Source organism: Salvelinus namaycush, chromosome 27 (assembly GCF_016432855.1).
Source record: "Salvelinus namaycush isolate Seneca chromosome 27, SaNama_1.0, whole genome shotgun sequence".
Taxonomy (NCBI): Eukaryota; Metazoa; Chordata; class Actinopteri; order Salmoniformes; family Salmonidae; genus Salvelinus; species Salvelinus namaycush.
Genome location: NC_052333.1, coordinates 6575542 through 6591813, shown reverse-complemented (window position 1 = coordinate 6591813; position 16272 = coordinate 6575542). Strand labels below are relative to the sequence as shown.

General features: G+C 42.0%; 1 protein-coding gene across 1 annotated transcript in view; it reads right to left on the bottom strand.

The window, feature by feature from the left end:
• Nucleotides 1-16272, bottom strand: part of LOC120022010 (CUB and sushi domain-containing protein 3-like) — an 803421-nt gene that overhangs the window by 683338 nt on the left and 103811 nt on the right. The window contains exon 2 of the mRNA XM_038965812.1: nt 1614-1836. Within this exon, the coding sequence (XP_038821740.1) occupies nt 1614-1836 (223 nt within the window). The remainder of the gene's footprint in view (nt 1-1613; nt 1837-16272) is intronic.

The window sequence follows — 16272 nt, the reverse complement described above, 5'->3', positions numbered from 1 at the left end:
TGGGGTGTATAGTCACCTCCTTCCCACTGAGGTGTATAGTCTACCTTCTTCCCTCTGAGGTGTATAGTCACCTCCTTCCCTCTGGGGTGTATAGTCACCTCCTTCCCTCTGGGGTGTATAGTCACCTCCTTCCCTCTGGGGTGTCTAGTCACCTCCTTCCCTCTGAGGTGTATAGTCTCCTTCCCTCTGGGGTGTATAGTCACCTCCTTCCCTCTGAGGTGTATAGTCTCTTCCTTCCCTCTGGAGTGTATAGTCACCTCCTTCCCTCTGGGGTGTATAGTCACCTCCTTCCCTCTGAGGTGTATAGTCACCTCCTTCCCTCTGGGGTGTATAGTCACCTCCTTCCCTCTGGGGTGTATAGTCACCTCCTTCCCTCTGAGGTGTATAGTCTCTTCCTTCCCTCTGGGGTGTATAGTCTCCTTCCCTCTGAGGTGTCTAGTCACCTCCTTCCCTCTGGGGTGTATAGTCACCTCCTTCCCTCTGGGGTGTATAGTCACCTCCTTCCCTCTGAGGTGTCTAGTCACCTCCTTCCCTCTGGGGTGTATAGTCACCTCCTTCCCTCTGGGGTGTATAGTCACCTCCTTACCTCTGGGGTGTATAGTCACCTCCTTCCCTCTGAGGTGTATAGTCACCTCCTTCCCTCTGGGGTGTATAGTCACCTCCTTCCCTCTGAGGTGTATATTATCCTTCCCTCCGGGATGTGTAATCGTTCATCTCTACATCCTATTTATATTGTTTGGCGTTTTTTTATTAAATTGAACATGTTCCACATGGAGGGTAGTGCTATTAGAGGAGGTGACGTGTGTGTGTGTCAAATCAAATGTAAATGTATTTGTCTCATGTTTCGTAAACAACAGGTGTAGACTAACAGTGAAATGCTTAATTACGGGTCCTTTTCCAACAATGCAGAGTTAAATATAAAGATAGCTATGATAGGCCTGACGAAACCGGGGCTTTAAGCCGCTTCGCCAGTTACCACAGTCCCCCTAATGAATGACTAGAATGTTCAAAGCTAATGAGGGTTCCGAGGGCACGGACAACATTCCAATCAAACAGCGATGTTTTGAAAGGAAAGTATCTGCTGTGTATTACCACAGGTTAATGGGACCCGGAGTAATTACAATAACCAGCTAATTGGACAGAGCTGTTCCATTTTCTCTGCCTTAATCACCTGGTGTGATTTCTCAGTGGCGGCTTTAATTCGGTCAAACTGCCGGAGCGATCTGGTATCCATGTAAGCAACAAATTACAATGGAATGATTTGGACTGATCTCTTTCCCAGTGATCAAACGTGTTCGGAAATGAGTGAGAGAGTTCTGCCTGCTCCGATAGAAGAAGCTGCTGAGCTTCCATTTTAGATTAGAATGGGCTAATCAGGTTATGCAAGACCATATCGCTCTCAAAGTCCGCTCCTGACGAAAGTCTTGCGTGAAATGAACAGTGTAAGTAGCATACTCGTCTATCTTTTAAAATGTCAACCGTAAAGCTGTAAATCCTATATTCAGCTACTCGAAGAAAAGAACAAGCAGGATTTTATCAGACAGGGATTCAAGAATTAAGGCAAGGAGATATATAGAAATAAGAAATGAACATTGTATTAAAATGGCACCCACCTCGTCCTGAAGTTCACCGGATGAGGATGTCCATCATAAAGCGATAAAAAGTCATACTCCTCCTCCACAGCGAAGGACTGAAAGACAATTTGAATTCGGTTCCCCTCCTCTGCTACAATAACCCATGTACAGTTAGCCCCATTGGGGTACCCATACGGAAAACCTGGGCTTTCAATGGTGCCATTCCGACCTTTTAGCATCCCACCACACGTATATATGAAACCTGGAGAGGAGAGAGGAGATAACAGATGAGCATTATTTGGGAGGCATATATAGATATATATATAGATATAGATATAATTGACTCATTGTGCACATAACAAGCAACACACCAATGTAATCACTGCGGTATAGTTATCACCATTATGCGGGGGAAAAAAGAGATTTGACAAAAAAAGCAGAGTAAAAAATAACTACAACTTTACCACACAAAAACATATATGTGGATAAACTAAACTCAGAGGCAGTGTTCCTCTGTAGCTCAGATGGTAGAGCATGCCTCTCTTCGATTCTCGGGGGACCAATCATACATACAACATTTATGCACAACTGACTGTAAGCCACTTCGGATGAACGCGGCTGCTAAGTGGCATATATTACTGAAGTGATAATGCCCTCGAAGCCGTTGTTTGGAGGATATATTGGCACGGGTGTTGTTAACCGTGACAATATATCCTCCAAACACCGGCTTTGAGGGCATTATCCCTTTTATACAACGGGTTACCAACATATTCAAATAATGATTAGCATATTTTCACACAAAAAACTTTATTGTGATGAATTTATTTAGACTATTTCATCCTTTCACAAGATAAAGTCACGAAAAACAAATGTAGGGTTGCTACCCAAGCCGGCTGGTCATTCGTTCTATTGGTTCGATTGCCAGAGACGCGACCCAGTCGTTCAGTCTTTTTGTTCTGTATCTATGGACGCGACCCAGTCGTTCAGTCTTTTTGTTCTGTATCTATGGACGCGACCCAGTCGTTCAGTCTTTTTGTTTTGTATCTATGGACGCGACCCAGTCGTTCAGTCTTTTTGTTCTGTATCTATGGACACGACCCAGTCGTTCAGTCTTTTTGTTCTGTATCTATGGACACGACCCAGTCGTTCAGTCTTTTTGTTCTGTATCTGTGGACGCGACCCAGTCGTTCAGTCTTTTTGTTCTGTATCTATGGACGCGACCCAGTCGCTCAGTCTTTTTGTTCTGTATCTATGGACGTGACCCAGTCATTCGTTTTAAATGTTCCATTACCGTACTGGCTGGCAACGTTCTTGTCCCTTGCTTTCTAGCTAGCCAACTACGGCTAACTTACAGTCACGCCAAACAGAGCAGACAGAATAACAACAGTAGCTGCATTTGTTTAAGCTGTTTTATAGTGAGATTTATTTGGATAAATCCATAACAACGAGCTAATGAGGCACAATTTTGCCTGCTATTGAAAATGTGCTTTCTTGTTAGGACACTGTTGTTCAGAGGAGATAGCAAACAACACAACTAACAACACAGCAAACAACACAACTAACAACACAGCAAACAACACAACTAACAACACAGCAAACAACAAAGCAAACAACACAACTAACAACACAACAAACAACAAAACAAACAACACAACTAACAACACAACTAACAACACAACAAACAACACAACTAACAACACAGCAAACAACACAACTAACAACACAGCAAACAACACAACTAACAACACAACAAACAACACAACTAACAACACAGCAAACAACACAACTAACATAATAACTTCAAACTGAAGCTGGAAAGACGGCAAACTAGCTGGTTTTACCTTGTTTCAATGTACATTTCTTTTTATCCATAAAAGTGATGCCAGCTGATTCATGGTTTTGGCTGGCTGAGAAACGCTGCCTGCCTCTCTCTCTTGTCCCGACCACTACACGTTCACTACTATGGGACAGTTGAAGATCGAATTTGAATATTGAAACAATGTTGCAAATGACGGAGAGACAGACAGTACGGTGAAAACTAAATGATAGTCTAAAAGAAATGTGAGATGATGTCTAGATGCTTTTTATAGTGGAGATCAAGTTTATAAAGTGACTGGTTGGGCTGATGAGACAGTGGATTGCTCAGTCATATGGAACAGAGTAAATAGGCATTTTAACCTGTTGAGGACAGAGGGCGCTGTTTTCACTTTGGGGGAAAATCGTGCCCAATTTAAACGGCCTCGTACTCAATTCTTGCTCGTACAATATGCATATTATTATTACTATTGGATAGAAAACACTCTCTAGTTTCTAAAACCGTTTGAATTATATCTGTGAGTAAAACAGAACTCATTTTGCAGCAAACTTCCTGACAGGAAGTGGAAAATCTGAAATCGATGCTCTGTTCTAGGGCCTGCCTATAAATGGCCTTGATATTTATTAGAATACATGCACTTCATACGTCTTCCACTAGATGTCGACAGGCAGTGAGAGAAGAAATGGAGTGTATAACTTGATCTGGGGTCGAATAAAAGCTCAGAGCGCGTGAAGGGACCTGGTTTTGCCTTCTGAAAAGCTGTCGTTATAGACGACTAATATCTCCGGCTTTGATTTTATTTGATACATGTGACAATATCATCGTAAAGTATGTTTTTTCAATATAGTTTTATTAGATTATTGAAATTTATTCGGGACGTTAGGCGTGTTGCGTTGTGTGCCTTTGTTCAGGAAGGAGAGCTTTGCGCTACTTTGCTAGCTTTCCGTGCTAATTGACTGGAGAAGAGGACATTCTAAAACCAAACAACGATTGTTCTGGACAAAGGACCCCTTGTACAACATTCTGATGAAAGATCATCAAAAGTAGGACCCATTTTATGATGCTATTTCATATATCTGTCGAACATGTGAAATAGTCGTTTGCGCCCAGATTTTGGGCACGCTCTCGCTATAACTAAGCTGGATGTCGTAATGAAGTTATTTTTAGAATTCTAACACAGCGATTGCATTAAGAACTAGTGTATCTATCATTTCCTATACAACATGTATTTTCTAGTAACGTTTATGAATAGTTATTTGGTCAGAATAGTTGAGTGTCATAAAAATATCCGCACATTCTGGGAAAAAGATGCTACGTTAGCACAATGTATAACCACTGATTTCAGCTCTAAATATGCACATTTTCGAACAAAACATAGGTGTATGTATAACCTGATGTTATAGGACTGTCATCTGATGATTCTGATGTTTATGAAGGTTAGTGAAAATTAATATATTTTGCTGGTTTATTCCCTATCGCTAACGTGCCTATTGCTATCGCTAACGTGCCTTGATGAATGAATGCGGTAGTGTGGTAGGCTATTGTAGTAAGCTAATATAATGCTATATTGTGTTTTCGCTGTAAAACACTTAAAAAATCGGAAATATTGGCTGGATTCACAAGATGTTTGTCTTTAATTTGCTGTACACCATCGATTTTTCAGAAATGTTTTATGATGAGTATTTAGGTATTTGACGTTGGTGTCTGTAATTACTCTGGCTGCTTCAGTGCTATTTCTGACGGTAGCTGTGATGGTAGCTGCAATGTAAAACTGATTTATACCTCAAATATGCACATTTTTCGAACAAAACATAGATTTATTGTATAACATGTTATAAGACTGTCATCTGATAAAGTTGTTTCTTGGTTAGTTTGGTTGGTTCTTGGTTAGTTAGGTTGGCTTTGTGCATGCTACCTGTGCTGTGAAAAATGTCTGTCCTTTTTTGTATTTGGTGGTGAGCTAACATAAATATATGTGGTGTTTTCGCTGTAAAACATTTTAAAAATCGGACATGTTGACTGGATTCACAAGATGTGTATCTTTCATTTGCTGTATTGGACTTGTTAATGTGTGAAAGTTAAATATTTCTAAAAAATATCTTTTGAATTTCGCGCTCTGCCTTTTCAGTGGAATGTGGGAGGAGTTCCGCTAGCGGAACCCCGGTGCCAGACAGGTTAACGTCATAGATTTCATTTAGCGATGGTAACTTGTGGAATAGACACTGGCTGGAATGCGCTTTTAACCAATCAGCATTCAGGATTAGACCCGCCCATTGTATAAAGTATGTTATAAAATGGGTGGTTCGAGCTCTGAATGCTGATTGGCTGACTGCCGTGGTATATCAGACTGTATACCACGGGAATGATAAAGACATTTATTTTTGCTCCACTAATTACTTTGGTAACCAGTTTATAATATCAATAAGGCACCTCGGAGGTTTGTAGTATATGGCCAATATACCACGGCTAAGGCCTGTATCCAGGCACTCCGCGTTGTGTCGTGCCAGGGGAACAGCCCTTGGCCGTGGTATATTGTCTATATACCAATACCCTCAGGCTTTATTGCTTAAATATACCATGGCTGTCAGCCAATCAGCATTCAGTGCTGGAACCACCCAGTTTATATTACAGTACATATAGTAATACAACCTTTTAGAAATAATACTGTATGGCAGATGTCTCATCTAAAAGTATATTGATAAAGATACAGATAAAATATAGTGCAACTCTTTCCAGAAACCCTACTGTACTGCTATATATGTAGCAGGTGCCTGATCGGGAGTCTAGCAGTGTGCTCTTGCTGCATACAGTGTCACAGACACACAGACACCATGTTCTGCATGGGGAGAGCCAGCAGGCCGCCACAATCACGGCCAGCACGCCGTCCCTAGAATATGAGTCTCAGCTAGATGCATGTCCAATGCCATGCTGTGTGCTGTGCTTTACTTTGGGAGGAAGACCTGCTCTGTTATTTACACACAGAGAACTTCGACAACACCACTGCTGCATTGCCTAAACACTTTCTCATGGTCCAGAAGGCATGGTTCCTCTGGGCTTGAAGTAAAACTCACTCATGATTCAATATTACAGTTCTTGGAAACTGTAACCCTGGATCACAGCATAACCATGGGTCAGAATAACCATGGGTCAGAATAACCCTGGGTCAGAATAACCCTGATTCAGAATAACCCAGGATCAGAAGAGTCCTGGATCAGAATAACGCTGGGTCAGAATAATTGTGGATCATAAGAGTCCTGGATCAGAGTAACCCTGGGTCAGAATAACCCTGGATCAGAAGAGTCCTGGGTCAGAATAACCCTGGGTCAGAATAACCCTGGATCAGAAGAGTCCTGGGTCAGAATAACCCTGGGTCAGAATAACCCTGGGTCAGAATAATTGTGGATCATAAGAGTCTTGGATCAGAGTAACCCTGGGTCAGAATAACCCTGGATCAGAAGAGTCCTGGGTCAGAATAACCCTGGGTCAGAATAACCCTGGATCAGAAGAGTCCTGGGTCAGAATAACCCTGGATCAGAAGAGTCCTGGGTCAGAATAACCCTGGATCAGAAGAGTCCTGGGTCAGAATAACCCTGGATCAGAAGAGTCCTGGGTCAGAATAACCCTGGGTCAGAATAACCCTGGATCAGAAGAGTCCTGGATCAGAAGAATGCCTAATGGCAGAAGCACTTTTGCCAGCCCTGTGGCCGTCGTGGTATAATGGCTCCAGAATGGTTGACCTCCAGATGGTCTATGCAGACTCCAGGCCTCCATGTCCTGGATGAACCCTGGTTTTCTTTCGCCTCCATTGTCAGCAAAAGCCTCCCATTCACATTGTCTTTCAATGGAGTTCAATGGAAAATACTCCAAGCAAAGGCTCGCATTGAAATGTTTAATATGAGTTATTCTCAATCAAAACAGTGACCGATGTCGGTTTATTAATGGGAATTTGGTATTATATTCTAGGTTTATTAATGGTATTATATTCTAGGTTTATTAATGGTATTATATTCTAGGTTTATTAATGGTATTATATTCTAGGTTTATTAATGGTATTATATTCAAGGTTTATTAATGGTATTATATTCTAGGTTCATTAATGGTATTTTATGCTAGGTTTATTAATGGGAATTTGGTATTATATTCAAGGTTTATTAATGGTGTTATATTCTAGGTTTATTAATGGTATTATATTCAAGGTTAATTAATGGTATTATATTCTAGGTTTATTAATGGTATTATTTTCAATATTTATTAATGCTATTATATTCTACAGTGGCTTGTCGAAAGTATTCACTCCCCTTGGCATTTTTCCTATTTTGTTGCCTTACATCCTGGAAATAAAATAGATTTTTGGGGGGTTTGTATCATTTCATTTACACAACATGCCTACCACTTTGAAGATGCATAATAATTTTTTTTGCGAAACCAGCAAGAAATATGAAAAAAAAGAAAATGTGAGAGTGCATAACTATTCACCCCCCCAAAGTCAATACTTTGTAGAGACACATTTTCCAGCAATTACAGCTGCAAGTTTCTTGGGGTATGTCTCTATAAGCTTGGCACATCTAGCAACTGGGATTTTTGCCCATTCTTCAAGGCAAAACTTCTCCAGCTCCTTCAAGTTGGATGGGTTCCGCTGGTGTACAGCAATCTTTAAGTCATACCACAGATTCTCAATTGGATTGAGGTCTGGGCTTTGACTAGGCCATTCCAAGACATTAAATGTTACCCCATAAACCACTCAAGTGTTGCTTTAGCAGTATGCTTAGGACCATTGTCCTGCTGGAAGGTGAACCTCTGTCCCAGTCTCAAATCTCTAGAAGACAAACAGTTTTCCCTCAAGAATTTCCCTGTATTTAGCGCCATCCAACATTCCTTCAATTCTGACCAGCTTCCCAGTCCCTGCCGATGAAAAACATCCCCACAGCATGATGCTGCCACCACCATGCTTCACTGTGTTCTCAGGGTCATGAGAGGTGTTGGGTTTGCGCCAGACATAGTGTTTATCTTGATGGCTAAAAAGCTCAATTTTAGCCTCATCTGACCAGAGTACCTTCTTCCATATGTTTGGGGAGTCTCCCACATGCCTTTTTGCAAACACTTTAAGCAATGGCTTTTTTTCTGGCCACTCTTCTGTAAAGCCCAGCTCTGTGGAGTGTACGGCTTAAAGTGGTCCTATGGACAGATACTCCATTCTCCGCTGTGGAGCTTTGCAGCTCCTTCAGGGTTATCTTTGGTCTCTTTGTTGCCTCTCTGATAAATGCCCTCATTGCCTGGTCTGTGAGTTTTGGTGGGCGGCCCTCTCTTGGCAGGTTTGTTATTGTGCCATATTCGTTTCATTTTTTAATAATGGATTTAATGGTGCTCCGTGGGATGTTCAAAGTTTCTGATATTTTTTTATCACCCAACCCTGATCTGTACTTCTCCACAACTTTGTCCCTGACCTGTTTTGAGAGCTCCTTGGTCTTCATGGTGTCGCTGGCTTGGTGGTGCCCTTAACTTAGTGGTGTTGCAGACTCTGGGGCCTTTCAGAACAGGTGTATATATACTGAGATCATGTGACAGATCATGTGACACTTAAATTGCACACAGGTGGACTTTATTTAACTAATTATGTGACTTCTGAAGGTAATTGGTTGCACCACATTTTATTTAAAGGCTTCATAGCAAAGGGGGTGAATACATATGCACCCACCACTTTTCCTTTTTTTATGTTTTAGAATTTTTTGAAACAGGTCATTTTTTTCACTTCACCAATTTGGACTATTTTGTGTCTGTCCATTACATGAAATCCAAATAAAAATCAATTTAAATTACAGGTTGAAATGCAACAAAATAGGAAAAATGCCAAGGAAGATGAATACTTTTGCAAGGCACTGTATGTCTATTAATGGTATTATATTGTATGTCTATTAATGGTATTATATTTTAGATTATTAATGGTATTATATTCTAGATAATTAATGGTATTAAATTGTATGTCTATTAATGGTATTATATTCTAGATAATTAATGGTATTATATTGTATGTCTATTAATGGTATTATATTGTATATCTATTAATGGTATTATATTTTAGATTATTAATGGTATTATATTCTAGATAATTAATGGTACTAAATTCTAGACCTACTGTCCAGTACACACAGATATCCCCATTGGCTGGGTGAAGATATTAAATTCATATAAATCGCTGCTGAAGATTATGCTCCTCCGAAATACGAAAGGACAGAATCAATTTGAACCCTGTCCAAGTTAATTCCAGGGGAACATACATTTTGCTGGAGGTGAAGTATGTTTGTGATCTGCTAAAGGTTGCACATAGTATCACACAGTAGTAGTGGTAGCCTTGCAGGGCATCGGTTTCTCTTGGCATTGGGGAAGTAATACACTCAAGTGATCACGTATTATCCACACCGTGAGAGGAATAGATCAGGGAGCCATCTGGAGAGATAGCTGCTGACAACACTGTCTTTCTCTGCATGTCTCCTTCTGCTACCAATGAGATCACGCACGCACGCACGCACGCACGCACGCACGCACGCACGCACGCACGCACGCACGCACGCACGCACGCACGCACACACACATCCAATCTACACATTAGATCTGTGTTACTGGTTGTGAACATACAGTAGCCTACCAGTGCATCTGGTAGTTCCATATGGTTAACACTGTGTAGTGTATAGCATGATCTCCGTGCTTGTGTGCTAGTATCCATATAATCCATAGGGATCCATAGAATCAGGAATTAGAATAGGAATAATTGAATAGGATCTCTATGATGGGATCATACAGAGACCGGTAGGAGAAACGGTCTGCTGTGTTATCGGACATGCTCAGACAGGCCCAGACGTGATCAGACATGCCTTGACATGCCCAGGCGTGCTCAGACATGCTCAGACATGCCCAGACATGCTTTAGTATGGTACGTGGCACAGAAGGTTGGTGGAACCTTAATTGGGGAGGACAGGCTCATGATAATGGCTGGAGCAGAATAAATGACATGGTATCAAACTCATCAAACACATGATTTCCATGTGTTTGATACCATTCCATGCACTCCATTTCAGCCATTACTATGAGCTGTCCTCCCCTCAGCAGCCTCCTGTGGTACACGGCATGCACGCATGGCTAACTGTCTGCTTCCTGCTCTCCCTGGTTTTTCCTGGTCTTGTCCGTGATTCGCTGTGAAGGGCCAATGTGGCTCACAGCTCTAATTGCACCACATACTGTACTGCCACGGGAGGGATGGGGCATGACAGATGAGCATATGAAGTCACAGGGTGCGTACCAAATGGCACCCTGTTCCCTATTTAGTGCACTACTTTAGACCAGGGCCCATAGGGCTTGGGTCAAAAGCAGTGTATTATATAGGGAATACGGTGCCATTTGGGGCACAGCCACACAGCCACAGACATCCAGTAGCAACTGTTGAGTGTTAATAGGTCTGGACGCAATCAACGCCCGAACGGACAGAGGAGTATGTGGGGGGTAAAGTCGTTGAGGATTGCCTGGGACTCAAACATTGGGGGAGCGAGCGTTTGTTGACATGTTTTGTCATTGGAATCGTTAGCTAGCCTGAGAAGGTGAAAAGCTGCCATTGCTGAGAGGATATCACTATAGAAAACTGGATGAAATATGACAACAGTCCAGACAACAGTCTGCTTAAAATTAGCAAGAGCATTTAACTTTACAGTAGTACAGGCATAGTGTCACGGATCCCCCGGAACTTTCATTACGCACACCTGTCCCCTATTCCCAGTGATTAGTACTTGTATAAGTGTGCCCTTGGTTTACCATTGTCCTGTCTATTATTGTTACAATATCCGTTGGTGCGTGTGAGTACCTGTGCTGTGTGTATTGGCTTTCGTGCCATTGTGGTTTGCCAAGATGATTACTGGTCTCGTCCCGTGTGTTAATCATTATGCGGCTTGGGCTATTTATTCGTGGTACTCCTCGCTCTTTTGTTTGGGTTTCTACCCTTTGTTTTGTATAGTGTTTGTTTGGTCTTCGTCCCCGTGCCTTTACACGGCACGCCGTAATTTGGGTGCAATAAAAAAAACTATTACGCATTCCTGCGCCTGTCTCCCGAATCATTCATACCAAGCGTGACACATAGTGATTCTTGAAAATAATATACTGCAGAGAGGGGGAGAGAAAGAGAGAGGGAAGAGAGAGATGTACTATTTATCCTCTCCACCACTCCCCTTAAGGGTTAATTAATGTAAGGGTGGTGAAAGATGGGCTTTTACACCGACTGTGTGGACGCTGTGGAGCTATCTAGACCCTATGTGAGCCCGAGGTATGAATGATGAATCATCATGGTCATGGACGCCAGTTCGATTTTTTTGGAGGAGGGAGATTTTTAGATGTTTTTTCTGGATATAAGACGATGAAGCGGTTTAGTGGAAACATCCCTATCTTCCCGCAGTCTCTTTTCCATCTCATTTACCAATACACAGTTTTCAATTAAGGAGTGCAATGCGGAATCCACCTACGTCTAGAGGGAGCTTTTTAAAACCACCTCAGAGGCTCAACGGAGCGAGCCGAGAGTGACTGCGTCCCAAATGACACACTACTTTAGGCTCTCTGGTCGAAAGTAGTGCACTATATAGGGAATAGGGTGCCATTTGGAACACAGACTGAAGGCTGGCATGGGATGGAAGCCGCTTAAAAGTGAGGAGCACTGCGTTGGGCGTTGGTGTTGTATAGTCCTACAGAATGACTGAACACAAACAGTTCCACAAAGCTATCTGAGGAAGATGGAGGAAGAGCCACGATTAGTTTGAATAGTGCAGCTGTATACACTTAGCCAAGGACCCATCCTACAGAGTATGCCTAATAACAAAACACATTTCTTTTTAAAGCTAAATATAAAGCTTTAAAGAAGCAATCAGCAGTTGAAATAATAACAAAGGGCCCTCCAAGCCCCTGTTTCAGTAAAAAGCTGAGAGATGGGGCTGGAGAAGAGTAACTCTCAAATTCATAGACAGGGCTATTGATGCAAGGACTGACCATCCATTATATAAAATGTATAGTTTTAACCATGTTTTGTGGCTATACAGTGTTTGTTTACATTTACTTTGTTTACAAGCATTGGAGTACCACAATCTTATATTTTGGGTTCTGACAGGGTACAACAGTTGAACTAAGCTCATGAGGCATATATAAGTTATATTCTTCAAGAATCAATGGGTACATCTCATTCATTTATAAGTAAAAAAATGTATGTAGCAACTGCAGATTGCACCTTTAAAGGGTGACATAACGCATCTGTGACTTGACATGATTCTAGAACACGCATTTCACAGTCCTAACCATCAAATCTGGCGTTTCCATAGACCTAATTATCAAACGCCATGTTTGTCAACGTTTAGTGTCATTAACTAAACCCAGTGGCTTGCCAGCAATTAGTGACAGTGATGCTGTACTGTATGTACGCATTATCCAAGCCCCAATGCACTCACATGGGCCGTTTGAACATGTTGGTCATCTACTGTCCACTCTCAACCTCCATGGCTAGCGCTGAAGGGTACGACAGGAGCTCTAAGGTAGAGGTCTGCACAACTGCACAACTGATTTCTTCATCCAGGCTCCCCGTCCGCACCCGCAGCTTTTCATACCTCACTGCTGCTACCGCTGGCTTTCTATCCGACTCAAACCTGGTACCACAAGAACTGGTCACTGAACCCAACCACTGTCCTGGAATATTATATTAAGCATATGTGACTTGCTAGCCATGGTCCCAGCAATTGTGTGCCCTATAAGCAATATCAAAATGTGCAAAAATAACCTAAGAAATAGGTTAAATTACTAGAGATTCTCACGTTGCCCATTATATTAGGCTATTGGTATTGCTGGGCTACATCAGCGAGTAGAATAGAAGTAGCTTGACGAGAGCAGATTTAGAGAGACCTGCACTTTCTCTTGAGCTACGTTTTATAGCCTACCTTTTAGGACTGGGACGATTGTCAGATGGAGATAAATATGGGTGATCAATATGTATTTCTAGGCAATGTAGTAAACTATAGCCTAATCATATTTAGGAAGTTAATTTCATTGGAAAGATAACTGCCCCTTGATAACTGCACTTTCTCTTGAGCTACGTTTTGAATATAAGATATAGCCTATCTTTTAGGAGGACGATTTGCAAGCAAAGACAAATAAATGGTTAATCAATATTTATTGAAAATAAAAAGGTGCAAAGTTCGCTCACCATGGTAGCCTATGCGCGCCTTGCGCCTTTTCCTTTTCAATTATTATCACATTTTTGGAATGCACCTTGACTCACGTTGGTTGAGCATCTTCCACTTCTTTCCATTATCAATATTTACAGACACTGTAGTAAACTATGGTCTATTCATATTTAAGTACATTTTCTTGGAAAGATAACTGCTATTTGATTGTGCACCCATGCATATATACCAGTGGAGGCTGCTGAGAGGAGAACGGCTCATAATAATGGCTGGAACTGAGCGAATGGAACGGCATCAAAAACCTGGATACCATGTGTTTGATGTATTTGATACCATTCCACTGAACCCGCTCCAGTTATTACCATGAGCCTGTCCTCCCCAATTAAGGTACCACCAACCTCCTGTGGTATATACTCTTGGCAGTCTACTCTTGATCTCGCCCAACTCGGAAAGGAGAGGTAGGCTACTGAATTTGAAGCAGCGAATTCTGAGTGTGTGAATAATGTGACAAATATGTGATTTTTATACAATAGGTAGTCTAACGCACACAAACCAGAAAGGCGACCGTTGCCAAATAATCTGCGTGACAAAAACATTTTCTCAACCCAAAGTTGTCTGTCTGACCGCCCGCAGCATGAAAAATGCCGACTGCACCACAGTGATCTCTGTTGGATCAGCAGGATGCGACCCTCTACTCTAAAAGACAATTTATGCTTGATCTAAAAATGTGGTAGGGGGCTTCGTATGGAGGGTGTGACGCAATTGCGGAGCCTCCAGAAGCATGCAGAGGCCAAAATCAAGCTCTGGACCGCATCGCCTTGCACCTCTCAAACCGACATCTGGCCACTTCAGACGTCGGATTGACTATGTAAAGCAATTTTAGGCACTGCTTCTATTGGAGATTCTCTCTCTCTTTCTCTATTTCCCTCACTCTTACTCTGTGTGTGTGTTTACTAGTACCGGTTATAAACGGGGAGATTATGTTGAATCTATATTTTACTGCATCCCTTCAATAATGTGCTCTCCCACTGGGCATAGACATCCTTTCAATGGCTAGTTTTGATTTATTTTTGGTCAAGTTGTCAACTAATGTAAATTCAACTGAAATCAACAAAAACGTTTACCATGTCATTGGATTTAGGTTAAACAAAATATGAAATTCCCTTACATTGATTACTTTTTGCAAAACCAATCAGTTTTCCATGTTGATTCGTGGTCATCACATTGTTTGGTTGAAATGATGTGGAAACAATGTTGATTCAACCCATCTCTCTACCTATGACTCCTGTCCTTCAGACCTGCACTGCCTCAAAGGTGTGGAGCGCGGTGTGAACAGTGCGATTCCTAGAGAGAGAGAGAGAGAGAGAGAGAGACAGAGACAGAGACAGAGACAGAGACAGAGACAGAGAGAGAGAGAGAGACAGAGAGAGACAGAGAGAGAGAGAGAGAGAGAGAGAGAGAGAGAGAGAGAGAGAGAGAGAGAGAGAGAGAGAGAGAGAGAGAGAGAGAGAGAAACAGAGAGAGAGAGAGAGAGAGAGAGAGAGAGAGAGAGAGAGAGAGAGAGAGAGAGAGAGAGAGAGAGAGAGACAGAGAGAGAGAGAGAGAGAGAGACAGAGAGAGACAGAGACAGAGACAGAGAGACAGAGACAGAGACAGAGACAGAGACAGAGAGAGAGAGAGAGAGACAGAGAGAGAGAGAGAGACAGAGAGAGAGAGAGAGAGACAGAGAGAGAGAGAGACAGGGAGAGAGAGAGAGAGAGACAGGGAGAGACAGAGACAGAGACAGAGAGACAGAGACAGAGACGGAGACAGAGACAGAGACAGAGACAGAGACAGAGACAGAGACAGAGACAGAGAGACAGAGACAGAGACAGAGAGAGAGAGAGAGAGAGAGAGAGAGAGAGACAGAGAGAGAGAGAGGGAGAGAGGGAGAGAGGGAGAGAGGGAGAGAGAGAGAGACAGAGAGAGAGAGAGAGAGAGGGAGAGAGAGATTTCCTATAATTTGTCATCACTGGTGAGAACCAGGGCGTTTTAAATCCCATCAGTCAGCTGACAGGTGCTCAGAGTGACCGTTTTAATTAACCACAAGCAAGACAAGACAACATGGGGTGACCCCAACCCCCTCCCTACTTAACACCTAGGTAGTGATTAATGGAGAAGGCGGAGAGAACCTTACCCTTAACCTATGACCTTGTCTCATCAGTAGATTATCAATCACTGTGAATAAGTGTGCTCTCTTAGAGCTATTCTTACATGTTGAGCTTAAATTTCACATGTGAAACCATATTTCACATATATTATATTCAGAGTTCATATGTTAACACCACCTTTCACGTGAGGAGAATAATACACAATTGCATTTTCACATGTAAAAAAAAATCGAACTTTTACAAATTAACATGTGAAAATCGGTCAAATCTGAAAATCAGTCACATGTGAAAATCACATTTGCAGGTTCACATGTCAGAAAAATCTCACCTTCAAATGTGGAACTGCAGATTCCCATGTTGGGTTGAAATAGTGTTATTCTCCTCAGGTGAAAAGATGGTGTTAAGATGTTGCAGGAGCAGCAATGTTTCCACATTTGGAATAAGGGTGACCACATCTAAAAAGATCAAATGCGGGACAAGCGAACAATTTTGCATGACATTCACGGATCAGTGAACAGGTTAATGGATCACGT